A 21975-nucleotide genomic window follows, 5' to 3' on the forward strand; every position below is an offset into this window, starting at 1 on the left:
CACCAGCCTCACTTGTGATAGAGGCGGGGTCGAGAGCAGCCCCCCCCCCAGATGATCTCAAACTCCGGGGTGGGATGTAGAGGGAGATTTCAATGGCTTCTCTGTGTAAATCCCAGCAACTACAACTCCCAAATATCAAGGTCTATTTCCCCCAAACTCCACCAGTGTTCACATTTGGGCAAATTGAGTATCTGTGCCAAGTTTGGTCCGGATCCATCATTGTTTGAGTCCACAGTGCTCTCTGGATGTAGGTGAACTATAATTCCCAAACTCAAGGGAATTGTTGGTCATGGGAGCCCTGTGTGCTAGGTTTGGCCCAATTCCATCATTGGTGGGAGTTCAGAATGCTCTTTGATTGTAGTTGAACTATAAATCCCAGCAGCTACAACTCCCAAATGTCAAGGTCTATTTCCCCCAAACTCCACCAGTGTTCCCATTTGGGCATATTGAGTATTTGTGCCAAGTTTGGTCCAGATCAATCATTGTATTGTCGAAGGCTTTCATGGCTGGAATCACTAGGCTCTTGTGGGTTTTTTCGGGCTATAGAGCCATGTTCTAGAGGCATTCTCTCCTGACGTTTCGCCTGCATCTATGGCAAGCATCCTCAGGGGTAGTGAGGTCTGTTGGAATTAGGACAGTGGATTTATATATCTGTGGAATGGCCGGGGTGGGACAAAGAACTCTTCTCTGCTGAAGCTAGGTGTGAATGTTTCAGCTGACCACCTTCATTAGCATTTGAAGGCCTGGCTGAGCCTGGGAAAATGTTCTGTTGAGAGGTGATTAGATGTCCCTGAATATAGCCACAGGAACATAGAAATTTCCAATATATTTGAATCCCAAAGCCAAAGGCTTAACTTGCAACACGGACCAGGAACTCAGGCCTAGCTCCTGACTCCACAATCACGATGTTACCTGAACTAACCTGGAAGTCAACAACCTGCCAACTCAAAGCTGCTCGTGAAAGCCTTTTGTCTCTCCTTGAAGTCGAACATGACCCCCCCCCCCATAAGAGTAACTTATAGTTTGCTAAGGGCAAGGATGCCAGGCTGGATAATAAGGGTTAAGCCTTGGTCAATTTGGTGTGTATCATTTGATCAAGGCTTTATGCCCTATTTTCATATGTTTACAGCAGAAGGTAACCCATTTATGACTGAAAATCATGCCACAAAAGTATTTGAATTTTCCCACCTGAGGCACACCTGGGCTCCTGAGGGTCCCTGTGCTGTCGCGCGCTGGGCCTGTGCATCAGACTGTAAACAGAACATAAATTCCATGTGCCCAACAGGATGCCAGGGCTGCCTCAGATTAAAGGCCTTTGGATTTCCTTAAACAGAGTCTTTAGATTGCTTAAAGGTTCAACAAAGTTCTTTATTCATGAAAACAAACAGGTACTTTAAGGCTTTTTTAACAGTCTATTGGCTCTTTCAATCTTGTCCACAGGGAACAGGCACTATCTTCATAACTGTATACTAACTAATGGGGAAATCCTTAACTTCTAATCTGGGCAATCTGTCTTTGCCTCTGTTGGCGTGGAGCCCCTGCACCCGGTACCAACTGCTTCTGGCTTCCGCGAGTGACCCTTACCAAGCAGAGCTTTGTAGACTTCCAGAGGAAAAGGAGTTCAGATTTCGGTGATGGCTGGCTGAAGTCCCTAAGCAAAGGAGATGTAGGTTCTTGTGGGTTTTTTCGGGCTATAGGGCCATGTTCTAGAGGCATTTCTCCTGACGTTTCGCCTGCATCTATGGCAAGCATCCTCAGAGGGAGTGAGGTCTGTTGGAAATAGGACAATGGGTTTATATATCTGTGGAATGGCTGGGGTGGGGCAAAGAGCACTTCTCTGCTAGAGCTAGGTGTGAATGTTTCAACTGACCACCTTCATTAGCATTTGAAGGCCTGGCTGAGCCTGGGAAAATCTTTTGTTGAGAGGTGCTAAGATGTGCCTGGTTGTTTCCTCTCTGCTGTTTTGCTGTTGTAATTTTAGAGTTTTTTAATACTGGTAGCCAGATTTTGTTCATTTTCATGGTCTCTTCCTTTCTGTTGAAATTGTCCACATGCTTGTGGATTTCAATGGCTTCTCTGTGTAAATCCCAGCAACTACAACTCCCAAATGTCAAGGTCTATTTTCCCCAAACTCCACCAGTGTTCACATTTGGGCATATTTGAGTATCTGTGCCAAGTTTTGACCAGATCCACCATTGCCTGAGTCCACAGTGCTCTCTGGATGTAGGTGAACTACAACTCCAAGACTCAAGGTGAATGCCCACCAAACCCTTCCAGTATTTTCTGTTCATCATGGGTTTGGTTTGGTTCAGTTCCACCGTTGGTGGGTGCAGAATGCTCTGTGATTGTAGGTGAACTATAAATCCCAGCAACTACAACTCCCAAATATGAAGTCTATTTTCCCCAAACTCCATCTGTGTTCATATTTGGGCATATTGAGTATTTGTGACAAGTTTGGTCCAGATCCACCATTGCCTGAGTCCACAGTGCTCTCTGGATGTAGGTGAACTACAACTCCCAAACTCTAGGTGAATGCCCACCAAACCCTTCCAGTATTTTCTGTTCATCATGGGTTTGGTTTGGTTCAATTCTATCCTTGGTGGGGTTCAGAATGCTCTTTGATTGTAGGTGAACTATACATCCCAGCAACTACAACTCCCAAATGTCAAGGTCTATTTCCCCCAAACGCCATCTGTGTTCATATTTGGGCATATTGAGTATTCATGCCAAGTTTGGTCCAGATCCATCATTGTTTGAGTCCATAGTGCTCTCTGGATGTAGGTGAACTACAACTCCGAAACTCAAGGTGAATGCCCACCAAACCCTTCCAGTATTTTCTGTTCATCATGGGTTTGGTTTGGCCCAATTCTGTCAGTGGTGGGGTTCAGAATGCTCTTTGATTGTAGTTGAACTATAAATCCCAGCAGCTACAACTCCCAAATGTGGAGTCTATTTCCCTCAAACTCCACCAGTGTTCACATTTGGGCATATTGAGTATTTGTGCCAAGTGTGGTCCAGATCCATCATTGTTTGAGTCCACAGTGCTCTCTGGATGTAGGTGAACTACAACTCCGAAACTCAAGGTGAATGCCCACCAAACCCTTCCAGTATTTTCTGTTCATCATGGGTTTGGTTTGGCCCAATTCTATCCTTGGTGGGGTTCAGAATGCTCTTTGATTGTAGTTGAACTATACATCCCAGCAACTACAACTCCCAAATGTGAAGTCTATTTCTCCCAAACTCCACCAGTGTTCATATTTGGGCATATTGAGTGCTTGTGCCAAGTTTGGTCCAGATCCATCATTGTTTGAGTCCATAGTGCTCTCTGGATGTAAAAAGGTAAAGGTAGTCCCCTGACATTAAGTCCAGTCATGTCTGACTCTGGGGTGTGGTGCTCATCTCCATTTCTAAGCCGAAGAGCCAGCGTTGTCCGTAGACACCTCCAAGGTCATGTGGCTGGCATGACTGCATGGAGTGCCGTTACCTTCCCGCTGGAGCGGTACCTATTGATCTACTCACATTTGCATGTTTTCGAACTGCTAGGTTGGCAGAAGCTAGGGCTGACAGCGGAAGCTCACGCCGCTCCCCGGAATCGAACCTGTGACCTTTCGATCAACAAGCTCAGCAGCTCAGTGCTTTAACCCACTGCTCCACCGGGGGCTCTGGATGTAGGTGAACTATAATTCCCAAACTCAAGGGAATTGTTGGTCATGGGAGCCCTGTGTGCTAGGTTTGGCCCAATTCCATCATTGTTGGGGCTCAGAATGCTCTTTGATTGTAGGTGAACTATACATCCCAGCAACTAAAACTCCCAAATGTGAAGTCTATTTCCCCCAAACTCCACCAGTGTTCACATTTGGGCATATTGAGTGTTTGTGCCAAGTGTGGTCCAGATCCACCCTTGTTTGAGTCCACAGTGCTCTCTGGATGTAGGTGAACTACAACTCCCAGAGTCAGGGTCAGGTTCTCAGTGGAGGGAAGAGGAGGGCGCAGCGCCCCCTGTGGGTCTCCTTGGGAAGGCAGGGGAAGGCAGGCTGCGCCGCCATCTTGCGCCGCCATCTTGTCCGCCTTGGCTTCCGCTTTTCCGGCCTTTTCGGGGCGCCCGGCCTCCTTCCTCAGGGAAAGGAGGAAGGAAAGAAGGACAAGGAGGAGGACAAACAGGGGGGCGGCGCTCTAAGGCCACCCCCACCCCCCAATTAACCCTTTCCTTACCTTTCCGGGCGCCTCTTCCTTCCTTCCTGTCTTTCTCCTTCCCTCCTCTCTTCAAGCCCAAAGAAGCTCCGCCCCCTTCGCCTTCCGGAAGTGACGCCAGCCCTGATACTGATAGGAATGCTGGGAATTGAAGTCCAAAACACCTGGAAGGAGACCCACTCTGTGTCTATGTGTTCTGTGTGTGTCTGTATTTATTTATTTACTTTTTATACTGTATTATATAATTATAAGATCATATTATTATTGTTTTGTATGTGTCTATATTTATTTATTTACATCATTTATATTATATTGTTGTTGTTCATTCGTTCAGTCGTCTCCGACTCTTCGTGACCTCATGGACCAGCCCACGCCAGAGCTCCCTGTCGGCCGTTACCACCCCCAGCTCCCTCAAGGTCAGTCCAGTCACTTCAAGGATGCCATCCATCCATCTTGCCCTTGGTCGGCCCCTCTTCCTTTTGCCTTCCACTTTCCCCAGCATCATTGTCTTCTCCAGGCTTGGCTGTCTCCTCATGATGTGGCCAAAGGACTTCAACTTTGTCTCTAGTATCTTTCCCTCCAGTGAGCAGTCGGGCTTTATTTCCTGGAGGATGGACTGCTTGGATCTTCTCGCAGTCCAAGGCACTCTCAGCACTTTCCTCCAGCACCACAGCTCAAAAGCATCAATCTTCCTTCGCTCAGCCTTCCCTAAGGTCCAGCTCTCACATCCGGAGGTGACTACAGGGAAGACCATGGCTTTGACTAGGCGGATCTTTGTTGCCAGTCTGATGTCTCTACTCTTTATTATTTTATCGAGATTGGACCTTGCTCTCCTCCCAAGAAGGAAGTGTCTCCTGATTTCCTGGCTACAGTCTGCATCTGCAGTAATCTTTGCACCTAGAAATACAAAGTCTGTCACAGCCTCCACGGTTTCTCCCTCTATTTTCCAGTTGTCAGTCGTTCTTGTTGCCATGATCTTGGTTTTTTTGACGTTTAGCTGCAACCCGGCTTTTGCGCTTTCTTCTTTCACCTTGGTTAGAAGGCTCCTCAGCTCCTCCTCGCTTTCGGCCATCAGAGTGGTGTCATCTGCATATCTGAGGTTGTTAATGTTTCTTCCAGCAATTTTCACCCCAGCTTTGCATTCATCCAGCCCCGCACATCGCATGATGTGTTCTGCATACAAGTTAAAAAGGTTGGGTGAGAGGATGCAGCCTTGCCGTACGCCTTTCCCAATCTTGAACCAGTCTGTTGTTCCGTGGTCAGTTCTGACTGTTGCTACTTGGTCCTTGTACAGATTCCTCAGGAGAGAGACAAGGTGGCTTGGGATGCCCATCCCACTAAGAACTTGCCACAATTTATTATGATCCACACAGTCAAAGGCTTTAGAATAGTCAATGAAGCAGAAGTAGATGTTTTTCTGAAACTCCCTGCCTTTCTCCATTATCCAGCGGATATTGGCAATCTGGTCTCTCGTTCCTCTGCCTTTTCTAAACCCAGCTTGAACATCTGGCAACTCTCGCTCCATGTATTGCTGGAGTCTTCCTTGCAGGATCTTGAGCATTACCTTACTGGCATGAGAAATAAGGGCCACTGTACGGAAGTTTGAGCAGTCTTTCGCATTTCCCTTTTTTATATTATATTACATAATTATAATATCATATTATTATGTTTTGTATGTATATATTTATTTATGACATTTATATTATATAATATAATTAGAATATATTGTTACGTTTTGTATGTGCCTATATTTATTTATCTATGACGTTTACATTATATAATTATAATATCATATTACTATGTTTTGTATGTGCCTATATTTATTTATTTACGTCATTTATATTATATAATTATAAGATCATATTATTATTATTATTATACCATATTATTATTATATCATATTATAATATCATATTATTGTTGTTTTGTATGTGTCTATATTTATTTATTTACGTCATTTATATTATATTATATTATTATACAAAACATAACAATAATAATTATAAGATCTTATTATTATGTTTTGTATGTGTCTATATTTATTTATTTACTTTTTATACTGTATTATATAATTATAATATCATATTATTGTTTTGTATGTGTCTATATTTATTTATTCACATCATTTATATTATATAATTATAAGATCATATTATTATTATGTTTTGTATGTGTCTATATTTATTTATTTATGTTATTTATATTATATTATATAATTATAAGATATTATTATGTTTTGTATGTGTATATAATTATTTATTTATGTCATTTATATTATATAATTATGAGATCATATTATTATTATATTTTGTATGTGTATATATATATTTATTTATTTACGTCATTTATATTATATAATTATAATATATTATTATTATGTTTTGTATGTGTCTATATTTATTTATTTACTTTTTATACTATATTATATAATTATAATATCATATTATTGGTTTGTATGTGTCTATATTTATCTATGCCATTTATATTATATAATTATAATATCATATTATTATTATGTTTTGTATGTGTCTATATTTATTTATTTACATTATTTATATTATATTATATAATTATAAGATATTATTATTATATTTTGTGTGTATATATTTATTTATTTACATCATTTATATTATATAATTATAATATATTATTATGTTTTGTATGTGTCTATATTTATCTGACATTTATATTATATAATTATAATATCATTATTATTGTTTTGTATATGTCTATATTTATTTATTTACGTCATTTATATTATATAATTATAATATCATTATTGTTTTGTATGTGTCTATATTTATTTATCTATGACATTTATATTATATCATTATATCATATTATTATTATGTTTGTATGTGTCTATATTTATTTATTTACGACATTTATATGGGTTGTTGTAGGTTTTTTGGGGGGCTGTATGGCCATGTTCTAGAGGCATTCTCTCCTGACGTTTCGCCTGCATCTATGGCAAGCATCCTCAGAGGTAGTGAGGTCTGTTGGAACTAGGAAGATTGTGTTTATATATCTGTGGAAAAACCAGGGTGGGACAAAGGACTCTTATCTTAGCGCCTTCCAAGTGAGAGACTCCCCCCTGGGCACACAGAAGACTGGGCAACTTGGAAGGCGCTGAACAGACTGTGCTCTGGCACCACGAGATGCAGAGCCAACCTCAAGAAATGGGGCCACAAAGTGGAATCCTCGACATGCGAGTGTGGAGAAGAGCCAACCACTGACCACCTGCTGCAATGCAACCTGAGCCCTGCCACATGATGCACAAGGGAGGACCTTCTTGCGGCAACACCAGAGGCACGCCAAGATACCGATCAAAGGACATTTAATACAATACCAAGCTTGCAAACTTTGTTTGTTTATTTGTTTGTTTTTGTTAAAAATGTAATACAATTGCCTGGTTGCTGATGACACAATAAATAAATATTGTTCACCTGCGTGGCATATTTTCTTTCTCTAGCAAGACAGATCAAACGTGGGCGGATCAAACGTGGTTTATTTTACATTACGGCACCAAATCCCTTGCCATTCAATAGGGTTACCCATTGTCTTCCCCAAAAAGCTAGTTTCCTTCCTTCCTTCGAAATATGTTTTTATTTGGTTTCCTTTTTATAATAATTTTTATAATATAGAGTGAACCATTTTTCCAAAAATACGACAATAAAGACCCAGTATTGATGACAGGAAAGTACATGGTATTTTGAAAAAGTCATAAACATATATTTAACCTCTTCATACAACTGGTACATCCCATCATGAAGCATATTCGCATTCTGCATACACAAATCTAAAATAACAATGGACACAACAATAACTTGCTAACAATCATGGAAATATCATAATAAACTAGAATCTACATGGATAGAAAATTGTAATTGAATGATAATTGGAAACTAGAAACCATCAGGAGGGAGTTCCAGAGCCAAGGGGCCACCGTCGAGAAGGCCCTCTTGCTCGTTCCCACCAGCCGCACCCAAGACGGAGGTGGGACCAAGAGTAGGGACTCCCCAGCCAATCACAGGGAGTTCCAGAGCCAAGGGGCCACTGTCGAGAAAGCCCTCTCCCTCGTTCCCACCAGCCGCACCTGAGACGGGGGTGGGACCGAGAGTAGGGACTCCCCAGTCAATCACAGGGAGTTCCAGAGCCAAGGGGCCACCGTCGAGAAGGCCCTCTCCCTCATTCCCACCAGCCGCACCCGAGACAGGGGTGGGACCGAGAGTAAGGACTCCCCAGCCAATCACAGGGAGTTCCAGAGCCAAGGGGCCACTGTCGAGAAGGCCCTCTCCCTCATTCCCACCAGCCGCACCCAAGACCGAGAGTAGGGCCTCCCCAGCCTATTGCAGGGCTCGGGCAGGTTCGTATTGGGAAATGCAGTTGCGTAGACAGGTTGGACCTGAACTGTTCCGGGCTTTGAAGGTTACAACCACCACATTGAATCACTCCCGGAAGCACACTGGTAGGCAATGAAGCTGGCACAAGAGAGGGGCTGATCGCTCCCTGTATGGCGCCCCAGTGAGCAGCCTAGTTGCAGACCTTTGCACCCGCTGAAGCTTCCGAGCAGCCTTCAAGGGCAGCACTAAATAGACCACATTACAGTAGTCCAGTCTGGATGTGACAAGGGCCTAGACCACCGTGGCCAGATCAGACTTCTCCAGGTATGGGCGCAGCTGGAGCACAATTGTGTGAAGGCTCCCCTGGCTGCCACCGCCGCAACCTGGGTCTCCACGGTCAGTGACGAATCCTGCCGTGTACTAACAGCTCCCTTGGCATCAGGTGGAAAGGAGGAGTAGAGTTGGGTGTCATCTGCATAGGGGTGTCACCGCTCTCCAAAACTCTGGATGACCTTACCCAGCAGCTTCAGAGAGATGTCAAAGAGCATGGGGGATAGAACAGACCCCTGAGGAACCCCACAGGACAAAGGCCAGGGGCTCAAACAGGAGTCCAGCTGACAGGCATATTAAGGTGGCCATCTTATGGGCATATCATGGGCACTGACACATGGATTATGCCCTGCATGCGACACAGTGAGAGAAGGAGGCACACAAAAACAGGGAGCCCCACGTTAATCACTGCATCGCTTCAGAAGGCAGGGTCATTGCCACCCAACTATCCACCTGTCATATGTTCTGCAGTTGATGGTGATGGGAGGGTTAATGTGAGTATTAGTTCTAGAGGGTTTAGTAATCTGTAAGTGGGAGGTCATGGGTGAAAGCAATTAAGGGCGGAGGTGTGCAGGAGATGGGTTGCAGCTGGGTGTTACTGGATTTAAGGAGCTAACCTTGAGACTGATCTTTGGGAGAAAAGTATCTGTTGCATTTTGGTGGTGGATGCTGCTGGTTTTCCCCCCAGGTCTGTTGGGTTTTTGGGATCCTGACCTGTCTCCTGAAATCTTGGAACCCTGGAACCTTGAACCTTTGGACTGGCTTTTGACTACGGTATTGATCCCTTGGACTGGCTTTTGACTACAGTATGGACTCTTGATCCCTGGACTCTGGTATTGAACTGTCGGCGTTTGACCCCTGGACTGGACCCTTTTGACTACGAAGTTATTTTTGCTATCAGTTTTTGTTTATTCTGTAGCTGAGTGCTATCTTTGTGTTTTATATTTTGGTCTATTAAAACAGCCAGCAAATAAGTGCTAAGTTCTTGTGGGTTTTTTCGGGCTATATGGCCATGTTCTAGAGGCATTTTCCTGACATTTCGCGTGCATCTATGGCAAGCATCCTCAGAAGTGAGGTCTGTTGGAACTGGGAAAGGGGTTTATATATCTGTGGAATGACCAGGGTGGAATAAAGGACTTTTGTCAGTTGGGATAGGTCCTTTGTCTCACCCTGGTCATTCCACAGATATATAAACCCCTTTCCCAGTTCCAACAGACCTCACTACCTCTGAGGATGCTTGCCATAGATGCAGGCGAAACGTCAGGAGACAATGCCTCTAGACCATGGCCATATAGCCCGAAAAAAACCACAAGAACTGAGTGATACCAGCCATGAAATCCTTCGACAAATAAGTGCTGTTTTAATTAAACTGTTTGATAAAACTGGGAGTTTGATTCATCTTTACCTAAATAAGGCAGAGCCCTGGCAACATGACACCACCCACCCACTCACCCACCCACCCGCGGTCATTGCACCAAGCAGGACTCCCAGGTGTTGGTGCTCTGTGCCCCTGACATGCCTAATCCTTTTCACTTTCCAATTCAGACGAGGAATTGAGGAGATTACAATACTTTTAAGTCTGCAGAGTAACTAATCAAGTCAAGTGTGTTTACAATCAAGATCTGTCATTATGGTCCACACGTGCACAATCAAGTCAAGCGACTGTCTCTGTCGAGTCAAGCAACTGACTGTCTCTGGATCATGGGTTTTGTAGTCTCAATTGATGCAAACACGGCCATGACATCAAACCTTCTTCCTCCCTTCTGCCTGTAATGTTCCTTTTCTCAGCTTCCCGCCTCTGTGTCTCTATTCTGTTCTCAAACCCCCTTTGGTCCCCCTTTTTGGCTTCCTTTTATTCCCAAACCATTCCCGGCACATCCTCCCACCTCTTGGGTCAAAATCCAATTCACACAGGGACACAAAGTGAGGGGGAATCTTCTGAACAGGAGCACAGACAGCAAAGGGAATGCCGCAGGGGTGATAACCCTTCAATATATACTGTCCACACTTTAAACATGGCTAGGATTATACTTTGAAATGTATCTGTTCTGACTTATATACAAATTGAACTTAAGAGCAAACCTACAGAATGGATCCTAGTGTTGTAGTTCACCAGGCCCCTGAGTCTGATGGTTTTCAGTTTTCACAGTTTTCTCAGCCTGCAGACGAGCTGGAGAAGCAGTTCTCACAGGACAGGAATGCAGTTGATAAGGAGGAGGGCCAGGTGCTCCTTCAAAGGGATAACGAAACCATGAGATGGAGCTCTCGGATCGCAGCCAAGTTAGGTCAGCGACAGGTCAAGGGAGCAGTGGGAAAGCAGATTGTGGGAAACTAGATTGTTTTGATGTGCAAAATGTATTTAGGGCTTCCTCGGGCAATTCTTAGCTGTCAGTTTCAACGTGGCTATCTGCTAGCTGTTTCATGCATTGGATTCCTTTGTGCTGCTTTTGGGCTAAGCTGCTGGGCACAGGGGTTGTGCTTCCCGCTTCATGATTCCTGTTTACCTTGATTGTCTCTGAAGGATTTCTGGAACTGTACCATGCATTTTACCTGAACTTTGGAACTTTGTATTGACTTAACCTTTGCCTTCTTTTGGAAACTTTACAATAAACTATAAATCCTACAGCCATGATCTGGTGGTGTTTGAGAGCAAGGTGAAGCTTATTCTGAGGTGCCACACCTGTTTCCAACCCAGGACGACCTGTTTATGGTTTCTCCCCAAGGTGAGTCCTTTGATGTCTACGTAGATGTGAACTCAGCGCAAAGCTCTTCCCACATTCCAGGCATGGATAGGGCTTTTCCCCAGTGTGAGTCCTTTGATGGGAACGCAGACTTCCACTATGCGCAAAGGCCTGTCCACACTCCGTGCACTGAAAGGGTTTCTCTCCAGTGTGAGTCCTTTGATGTTTATACAGATGTGAACTCAGCGCAAAGCTCTTCCCACACTCCAGGCACTTATAGGGGTTCTCCCCAGTGTGAGTCCTTTGATGTTGACATAGATTCCCACTTTCAGTGAAGCTCTTTCCACACTCCACACATATATGGGGTTTCTCTCCAGTGTGAGTCCGTTGATGTAAATGCAGGCGCCCACTCGCAGTGAAGCTCTTTCCACACTCCCCACATGTATAGGGTTTCTCCCCAGTGTGAGTCCATTGATGTCTATGTAGACTTCCACTCTCACGGAAGCTCTTTCCACACTCCAAACATGTATGGGGTCTCTCCCTAGTGTGAGTTCTCTGATGTGTACGCAGATTTCCACTGTACGCAAAGCTCTTTCCACACTCCAGGCATGTATGGGGTTTCTCCCCAGTGTGACTTCTTTGATGTCTATTTAGATTTCCACTGTCAGTGAAGCTCTTTCCACACTCCAGGCATGTATAGGGTTTCTCCCCAGTGTGACTCCTTTGATGTCTATTTCGATTTCCACTCTCACGGAAGCTCTTTCCACACTCCAGACATGTATAGGGTTTCTCCCCAGTGTGAGTTTTCTGATGTTTGCGCAGATGTTCTCTCAGCGCAAAGCTCTTTCCGCATTCCAAGCACGTGTAGGGTTTCTCCCCAGTGTGAATTACTTCATGTTGCTGCAGAAGGAGCGTGTCTTGAAAGCTCTTCCCACATTCAGAACATTTATAGAGTTTCTTCCCCATCTTGAGAGTGGCATTTATTTTTTACCAAACGATAGACACTTGACTCTTCTTTTTCCCCTTTGGATCTGTGAATGAGGCCAAGAGTTCTGCACGATCAGCACCTGGAGAGGATTTCTTCTTCTTCCTTCACCATTGGTTCCCTGACTGCACTCTTCGTTTCCAAATTCCTCAATAGCCACTCGATTCCGGTTTCTTTCTCACCGCGGCAGATGTGGCTCCACTGGATGCTCATTTCCCTGGTCAAGAAATAATAATAATAATAATAATAATAATAATAATAATAATAATAATAATAATTGTGTTCTACAAACAGAAAGATGGAGTAGCTATGGGGAGCCCTCTCAGCCCGGTCATAGCTAATTTCTACAGGGAACACTTTGAAAAACAAGCCCTTGAAACAGCAACCAAAAAGCCCACTCTATTGTTCTGATACTTCTCTATTTGGAGCCATGGAGAAGAAGAACTCAACAGGTTCCTGGATCATCTGAACAGCATCCACCCAAACATATGGTTCAGAGATGTGGATGACACCTTCACCATTTGGAGCCATGGAGAAGAAGAACTCAACAGGTTCCTGGACCATCTCAACAGCATCCACCCAAACATATGGTTCAGATATGTGGATGACACCTTCACCATTTGGAGCCATGGAGAAGAACTCAACAGGTTCCTGGACCATCTGAACAACATCAACCCAAACATATGGTTCAGATATGTGGATGACACCTTCACCATTTGGAGCCATGGAGAAGAAGAACTCAACAGGTTCCTGGACCATCTGAACAGCATCCACCCAAACATATGGTTCAAATATGTGGATGACACCTTCACCATTTGGAGTCATGGAGAAGAAGAACTCAACAGGTTCCTGGACCATCTGAACAGCATCCACCCAAACATATGGTTCAGATATGTGGATGACACCTTCACCATTTGGAGCCATGGAGGAGAAGAACTCAACAGGTTCCTGGATCATCTGAACAGCATCCACCCAAACATATGGTTCAGATATGTGGATGACACCTTCACCATTTGGAGCCATGGAGAAGAACTCAACAGGTTCCTGGACCATCTGAACAACATCAACCCAAACATATGGTTCAGATATGTGGATGACACCTTCACCATTTGGAGCCATGGAGAAGAAGAACTCAACAGGTTCCTGGACCATCTGAACAGCATCCACCCAAACATATGGTTCAGAGATGTGGATGACACCTTCACCATTTGGAGCCATTGAGAAGAAAAACTCAACAGGTTCCTGAACCATCTCAACAGCATCCACCCAAACATATGGTTCAGATATGTGGATGACACCTTCACCATTTGGAGCCATGGAGGAGAAGAACTCAACAGGTTCCTGGACCATCTGAACAGCATCCACCCAAACATATGGTTCAGAGATGTGGATGACACCTTCACCATTTGGAATCATGGAGAAGAAGAACTCAACAGGTTCCTGGACCATCTGAACAGCATCCACCCAAACATATGGTTCAGAGATGTGGATGACACCTTCACCATTTGGAGCCATGGAGAAGAAAAACTCAACAGGTTCCTGGACCATCTGAACAGCATCCACCCAAACATATGGTTCAGATATGTGGATGACACCTTCACCATTTGGAGCCATGGAGGAGAAGAACTCAACAGGTTCCTGGACCATCTGAACAGCATCCACCCAAACATATGGTTCAGATATGTGGATGACACCTTCACCATTTGGAGCCATGGAGAAGAAAAACTCAACAGGTTCCTGGACCACCTGAACAGCATCCACCCAAACATATGATTCAGATATGTGGATGACACCTTCACCATTTGGAGCCATGGAGAAGAAGAACTCAACAGGTTCCTGGACCATCTGAACAGCATCCACCCAAACATATGGTTCAGAGATGTGGATGACACCTTCACCATTTGGAGCCATGGAGGAGAAGAACTCAACAGGTTCCTGGACCATCTGAACAGCATCCACCCAAACATATGGTTCAGATATGTGGATGACACCTTCACCATTTGGAGCCATGGAGGAGAAGAACTCAACAGGTTCCTGGACCATCTGAACAGCATCCACCCAAACATATGGTTCAGATATGTGGATGACACCTTCACCATTTGGAGCCATGGAGAAGGAGAACTCAACAGGTTCCTGGACCATCTCAACAGCATCCACCCAAACATATGGTTCAGATATGTAGATGACACCTTCACCATTTGGAGCCATGGGGAAGAAGAACTCAACAGGTTCCTGGACCATCTGAACAGCATCCACCCAAACATATGGTTCAGATATGTGGATGACACCTTCACCATTTGGAGCCATGGGGAAGAAGAACTCAACAGGTTCCTGGACCATCGGAACAGCATCCACCCAAACATATGGTTCAGAGATGTGGATGACACCTTCACCATTTGGAGCCATGGAGAAGAAAAACTCAACAGGTTCCTGGACCATCTGAACAGCATCCACCCAAACATATGGTTCAGAGATGTGGATGACACCTTCACCATTTGGAGCCATGGAGAAGAAGAACTCAACAGGTTCCTGGACCATCTGAACAGCATCCACCCAAACATATGGTTCAGATATGTGGATGACACCATCACCATTTGGAACCATGGAGAAGAAGAACTCAACAGGTTCCTGGACCATCTGAACAGCATCCACCCAAACATATGGTTCAGAGATGTGGATGACACCTTCACCATTTGGAGCCATGGAGGAGAAGAACTCAACAGGTTCCTGGACCATCTGAACAGCATCCACCCAAACATATGGTTCAGATAGGTGGATGACACCTTCACCATTTGGAGTCATGGAGAAGAACTCAACAGGTTCCTGGACCACCTGAACAGCATCCAACCAAACATATGGTTCAGATATGTGGATGACACCTTCACCCTTTGGAGCCATGGAGAAGAAGAACTCAACAGGTTCCTGGACCATCTGAACAGCATCCACCCAAACATATGGTTCAGATATGTGGATGACACCTTCACCCTTTGGAGCCATGGAGAAGAAGAACTCAACAGGTTCCTGGACCATCTGAATAGCATCCACCCAAACATATGGTTCAGATATGTGGATGACACCTTCACCATTTGGAGCCATGGAGAAGAAGAACTCAGCAGGTTCCTGGACCATCTGAACAGCATCCACCCAAACATATGGTTCAGACATGTGGATGACACCTTCACCATTTGGGGCCATGGAGGAGAAGAACTCAACAGGTTCCTGGAGCATCTGAACAGCATCCACCCAAACATATGGTTCAGAGATGTGGATGACACCTTCACCATTTGGAGCCATAGGGAAGAAGAACTCAACAGGTTCCTGGACCATCTGAACAGCATCCACCCAAACATATGGTTCAGAGATGTGGATGACACCTTCACCATTTGGAGCCATGGAGGAGAAGAACTCAACAGGTTCCTGGACCATCTGAACAGTATTCACCCAAACATATGGTTCAGATATGTGGATGACACTTTCACCATTTGGAGCCATGGAGAAGAAGAACTCAACAGGTTCCTGGACCATCTGAACAGCATCCACCCAAACATATGGTTCAGAGATGTGGATGACACCTTCACCATTTGGAGCCATGGAGAAGAAGAACTCAACAGGTTAATGGACCATCTGAACAGCATCCACCCAAACATATGGTTCAGAGATGTGGATGACACCATCACCATTTGGAGCCATGGAGAAGAAGAACTCAACAGGTTCCTGGACCATCTGAACAGCATCCACCCAAACATATGGTTCAGAGATGTGGATGACACCTTCACCATTTGGAGCCATGGAGGAGAAGAACTCAACAGGTTCCTGGACCATCTGAACAGCATCCACCCAAACATATGGTTCAGAGATGTGGATGACACCTTCACCCTTTGGAGCCACGGAGAGGAAGAACTCAACAGGTTCCTGGACCATCTCAACAGCATCCACCCAAACATATGGTTCAGAGATGTGGATGACACCTTCACCATTTGGAGCAACGGAGAGGAAGAACTCAACAGGTTCCTGGATCATCTGAACAGCATCCACCCAAACATATGGTTCAGAGATGTGGATGACACCTTCACCATTTGGAGCCATGGAGAAGAAGAACTCAACAGGTTCCTGGACCATCTGAACAGCATCCACCCAAACATATGGTTCAGATATGTGGATGACACCTTCACCATTTGGAGCCATGGAGAAGAAGAACTCAACAGGTTCCTGGACCATCTGAACAGCATCCACCCAAACATATGGTTCAGATATGTGGATGACACCTTCACCATTTGGAGCCATGGAGGAGAAGAACTCAACAGGTTCCTGGAGCATCTGAACAGCATCCACCCAAACATATGGTTCAGAGATGTGGATGACACCTTCACTATTTGGAGCCATGGAGAAGAAGAACTCAACAGGTTCCTGGACCATCTGAACAGCATCCACCCAAACATATGGTTCAGAGATGTGGATGACACCTTCACTATTTGGAGCCATGGAGAAGAAGAACTCAACAGGTTCCTGGACCATCTGAACAGCATCCACCCAAACATATGGTTCAGAGATGTGGATGACACCTTCACCATTTGGAGCCATGGAGGAGAAGAACTCAACAGGTTCCTGGACCATCTGAACAGCATTCACCCAAACATATGGTTCAGATATGTGGATGACACTTTCACCATTTGGAGCCATGGAGAAGAAGAACTCAACAGGTTCCTGGACCATCTCAACAGCATCCACCCAAACATATGGTTCAGATATGTGGATGACACCTTCACCATTTGGAGCCATGGAGAAGAAGAACTCAACAGGTTCCTGGACCATCTGAACAGCATCCACCCAAACATATGGTTCAGAGATGTGGATGACACCATCACCATTTGGAGCCATGGAGAAGAAGAACTCAACAGGTTCCTGGACCATCTGAACAGCATCCACCCAAACATATGGTTCAGAGATGTGGATGACACCTTCACCATTTGGAGCCATGGAGGAGAAGAACTCAACAGGTTCCTGGACCATCTGAACAGCATCCACCCAAACATATGGTTCAGAGATGTGGATGACACCTTCACCCTTTGGAGCCACGGAGAGGAAGAACTCAACAGGTTCCTGGACCATCTCAACAGCATCCACCCAAACATATGGTTCAGAGATGTGGATGACACCTTCACCCTTTGGAGCAACGGAGAGGAAGAACTCAACAGGTTCCTGGACCATCTCAACAGCATCCACCCAAACATATGGTTCAGAGATGTGAATGACACCTTCACCATTTGGAGCCATGGAGAAGAAGAACTCAACGGTTCCTGGAACATCTCAACAACATCCACCCAAACATATGGTTCAGAGATGTGGATGACACCTTCACCATTTGGAGCCATGGAGAAGAAGAACTCAACGGTTCCTGGAACATCTCAACAACATCCACCCAAACATATGGTTCAGAGATGTGGATGACACCTTCACCATTTGGAGCCATGGAGAAGAAGAACTCAACAGGTTTCTGGACCATCTGAACAGCATCCACCCAAACATATGGTTCAGAGACGTGGATGACACCTTCACCATTTGGAGCCATGGAGAAGAAGAACTCAACAGGTTCCTGGACCATCTGAACAGCATCCACCCAAACATATGGTTCAGATATGTGGATGACACCTTCACCATTTGGAGCCATGGAGAAGAAGAACTCAACAGGTTCCTGGACCATCTGAACAGCATCCACCCAAACATATGGTTCAGATATGTGGATGACACCTTCACCATTTGGAGCCATGGAGGAGAAGAACTCAACAGGTTCCTGGAGCATCTGAACAGCATCCACCCAAACATATGGTTCAGAGATGTGGATGACACCTTCACTATTTGGAGCCATGGAGAAGAAGAACTCAACAGGTTCCTGGACCATCTGAACAGCATCCACCCAAACATATGGTTCAGAGATGTGGATGACACCTTCACTATTTGGAGCCATGGAGAAGAAGAACTCAACAGGTTCCTGGACCATCTGAACAGCATCCACCCAAACATATGGTTCAGAGATGTGGATGACACCTTCACCATTTGGAGCCATGGAGGAGAAGAACTCAACAGGTTCCTGGACCATCTGAACAGCATTCACCCAAACATATGGTTCAGATATGTGGATGACACTTTCACCATTTGGAGCCATGGAGAAGAAGAACTCAACAGGTTCCTGGACCATCTCAACAGCATCCACCCAAACATATGGTTCAGATATGTGGATGACACCTTCACCATTTGGAGCCATGGAGAAGAAGAACTCAACAGGTTCCTGGACCATCTGAACAGCATCCACCCAAACATATGGTTCAGATATGTGGATGACACCTTCACCCTTTGGAGCCATGGGGAAGAAGAACTCAACAAGTTCCTGGACCATCTCAACAGCATCCACCCAAACATATGGTTCAGAGATGTGGATGACACCTTCACCCTTTGGAGCCATGGGGAAGAAGAACTCAACAAGTTCCTGGACCATCTCAACAGCATCCACCCAAACATATGGTTCAGATATGTGGATGACACCTTCACCCTTTGGAGCCATGGGGAAGAAGAACTCAACAAGTTCCTGGACCATCTCAACAGCATCCACCCAAACATATGGTTCAGAGATGTGGATGACACCTTCACCATTTGGAGCCATGGAGAAGAACTCAACAGGTTCCTGGACCATCTCAACAGCATCCACCCAAACATCCAGTTCACCATGGAAAAAGAAAATGAAGGAAGACGGCCTTTTCTAGATGTCCTAGTCATCCGCAAACCAGATCAACAATTGGGTCACACCGTCTACAGAAAACCCACACACACAGATAAGATATCTACATAGAAACTCCAACCATCACCCAAGTCAAAAAAGAAGCACCATCAAAGCCTTGGCAGAGCGTGCAAAAAGAATCTGAGAAGCCCACCTCCTCCAAGATGGACTGAACCACCTCAACTGGGCTCTCCAGGCCAATGGAGACTCCACCTCAGGCATCAGAAGAGCTGCAAGACCACCGAGAAGAAGCCACGATAGTCAAGATGAGGACCCACCCAGAGGAAGAGTGTTCCTACCACACATCAAGGGAACCATTGACCGCAGAGGGAAGCTGAGGAGGAAACACAACATACAAACCACTTACAGACCCACTAAGAAAATCCAACAAATGCTACGTTCAGCAAAGGACAAGAGGGATCCTCTCATCTCTGCAGGAGTCTACCATTGTGTACCATGCAGCTGTGGACAAGAAGTCTCCAGAGGGACCACCAAACGCAGAGTTGCCCAGGCACGAATCCAGGAACATGAAAGGCACTGCAGACTCCTTCAACCAGAGAAGTCAGCCATAGCAGAGCACCTGAGGAACCAGCCTGGACACAGCATATTATTTGAGAACACAGAAATGCTGGACCACACCAACAACCACCATGTCAGACTACACAGAGAAGCCATTGACATCCACAAGCATGTGGACAATTTCAACAGAAAGGAGGAAACCATGAAAATGAACAAAATCTGGCCTCCAGTATTAAAAAACTCCAAAATTAGAACAGCACAACAACAGAGAGGAAACAACCAGGCACATCTAATCACCTCTCAACAAAAGATTCCCCCAGGCACTTCCAAGCCATTATATGCTAATCAAGGTGGTCAGTTGAAATATTCACACCTAGCTCCAGCAGACAAGAGTTCTTTGTCCCACCTTGGATATCATTCCATAGATATATAAACCCATTGTCCTACTTCCAACAGACCTCACTACTTCTGAGGATGCTTGCCATAGATGCAGGCGAAACGTCAGGAGAGAATGCCTCTAGAACATGGCCATATAGTCCGAAAAAAACTACAACAACCCAAAAATGTAATATTCGTTTGTGGGATTAACATAAGCATCCCCGACAAATGATCACCCAGCCTCAATAATAATATTAATATTAATATTAATAATACTAGAGTTGGAGGGGTCCCTAAAGGCCATCTGGTCCAACCCCCTTCTTGCTGCCTTCATGCTGGAAGAGCACCATCAAAGCACACTTGACAGATGGCCATCCAGCCTCAATAATAATACAGTTGGAGGGGGCCCCTAAAGGCCACGTAGCCCAACCCCCTTCTTGCTGCCTTCATGCAGGAAAAGCACCATCAAAGCACCCCCGACAGATGGCCTCGCAGCCCTAGCTGCCTTCCCAAAAGGATCCCTGGAGAAGAAGGAACGAAGGAAGGAGAAAGAGCAGGATGGACGTTACCCCTTCCTTTCCTTACCTTCTTTCCTTTCATTCCTTTCTTTCTTCTCCCCTCTCTCTCTTTCTCTTCTCTGCTCCTCCTCCAACAAAGGTGTTCCGGAAGTGACGTTGACTCTGAAAGCTGTTAGGAATTGTGGGAGTTGAAGTCCAAAACACCTGGAAGGAGGGAGGGAGGGGGCCTTGGCTGGCCGGATTGGCTCTCTGCTTTTTGCTTTGCTCTTTCCTCCTCCCTTTGGTCTTTGCTTTTTACTTTCTGCACTGCTCTTTGCTCTTCTCTTTGCATTGCTTTTTTGCTTTGCAATTTACTTTCTGCATTGCTCTTTGCATTGTTCTTTACTTTTTGCATTGCTTATTGATCTGCTTTTTGCATTGTTTTTTGCTTTGCTCTTTACTTTCTGCATTGATCTTTGCATTGTTCTTTACTTTCTGCATTGCTCTTTGCTCTGCCTTTTACATTGTTTTTTGCTTTGCTTCCTGCATTGCTCTTTGCTTTGCCTTTTACTTCGTTCTTTACTTACTGCATTAGTCTTTGCTCTGATTTTTGTATTGCTTTTTTGCTTTGGTCTTTACATTGCTTTCTGCATTGCTCTTTGCTTTGCTTTTTGCATTATTCTTTACTTTTTGCATTGCTCTTTGCTCTGTTTTTTGCATTGTTTTTTGCTTTGCTCTTTACTTTCTGCATTGCTTTCTGCATTGCTCTTTGCTCTGCTTTTTGCATTGCTTTCTGCATTGCTCTTTGCTTTCCCTTTTACTTCGTTCTTTACTACCTGCATTGCTCTTTGCTTTGATTTTTGCATTGCTTTTTTGCTTTGGTCTTTAGGTTTTGCATTGCTTTCTGCATTGCTCTTTGCTTTGCATTTTGCATTATTCTTTACTTTTTGCATTGCTCTTTGCTCTGATTTTTGCATTGCTTTTTTGCTTTGGTCTTTACTTTCTGCATTGCTTTCTACATTGCTCTTTGCTTTGCTTTTTGCATTATTCTTTACTTTTTGCATTGCTTTTTGCTCTGTTTTTTGCATTATTTTTTGCTTTGCTCTTTACTTTCTGCATTGCTTTCTGCATTGCTCTTTGCTTTGCTTTTTGCATTATTCTTTACTTTTTGCATTGCTCTTTGCTCAGTTTTTTGCATTGCTTTTTTGCTTTGGACTTTACGTTTTTCATTGCTTTCTGCATTGCTCTTTGCTTTGCTTTTGGCATTGTTCTTTACTTT

The 21975-nt window shown here is 44.6% G+C and overlaps 1 protein-coding gene across 1 annotated transcript; it reads right to left on the bottom strand.

The window, feature by feature from the left end:
* Positions 1 to 9979: 9979 nt before the first annotated feature.
* On the bottom strand, positions 9980 to 20874 carry LOC132780050 (zinc finger and SCAN domain-containing protein 2-like). Its single transcript, XM_067469630.1, has 2 exons — positions 20785 to 20874; positions 9980 to 12747 (listed from the first exon to the last, which is right to left on the bottom strand). Exon 2 carries the CDS (start codon positions 12509 to 12511, stop codon positions 11570 to 11572), a length of 942 nt encoding a protein of 313 aa, XP_067325731.1. The 5' UTR covers positions 12512 to 12747; positions 20785 to 20874; the 3' UTR covers positions 9980 to 11569.
* Positions 20875 to 21975: the final 1101 nt, after the last annotated feature.

The sequence above is a fragment of the Anolis sagrei genome, chromosome 6 (assembly GCF_037176765.1).
Source record: "Anolis sagrei isolate rAnoSag1 chromosome 6, rAnoSag1.mat, whole genome shotgun sequence".
NCBI lineage: Eukaryota > Metazoa > Chordata > Lepidosauria > Squamata > Dactyloidae > Anolis > Anolis sagrei.

Coding starts and splice junctions, on each gene's coding strand:
- LOC132780050 (XM_067469630.1), bottom strand. CDS start 12,511: ATGGGGAAGAAACTCTATAAATGTTCTGAATGTGGGAAGAGCTTTCAA.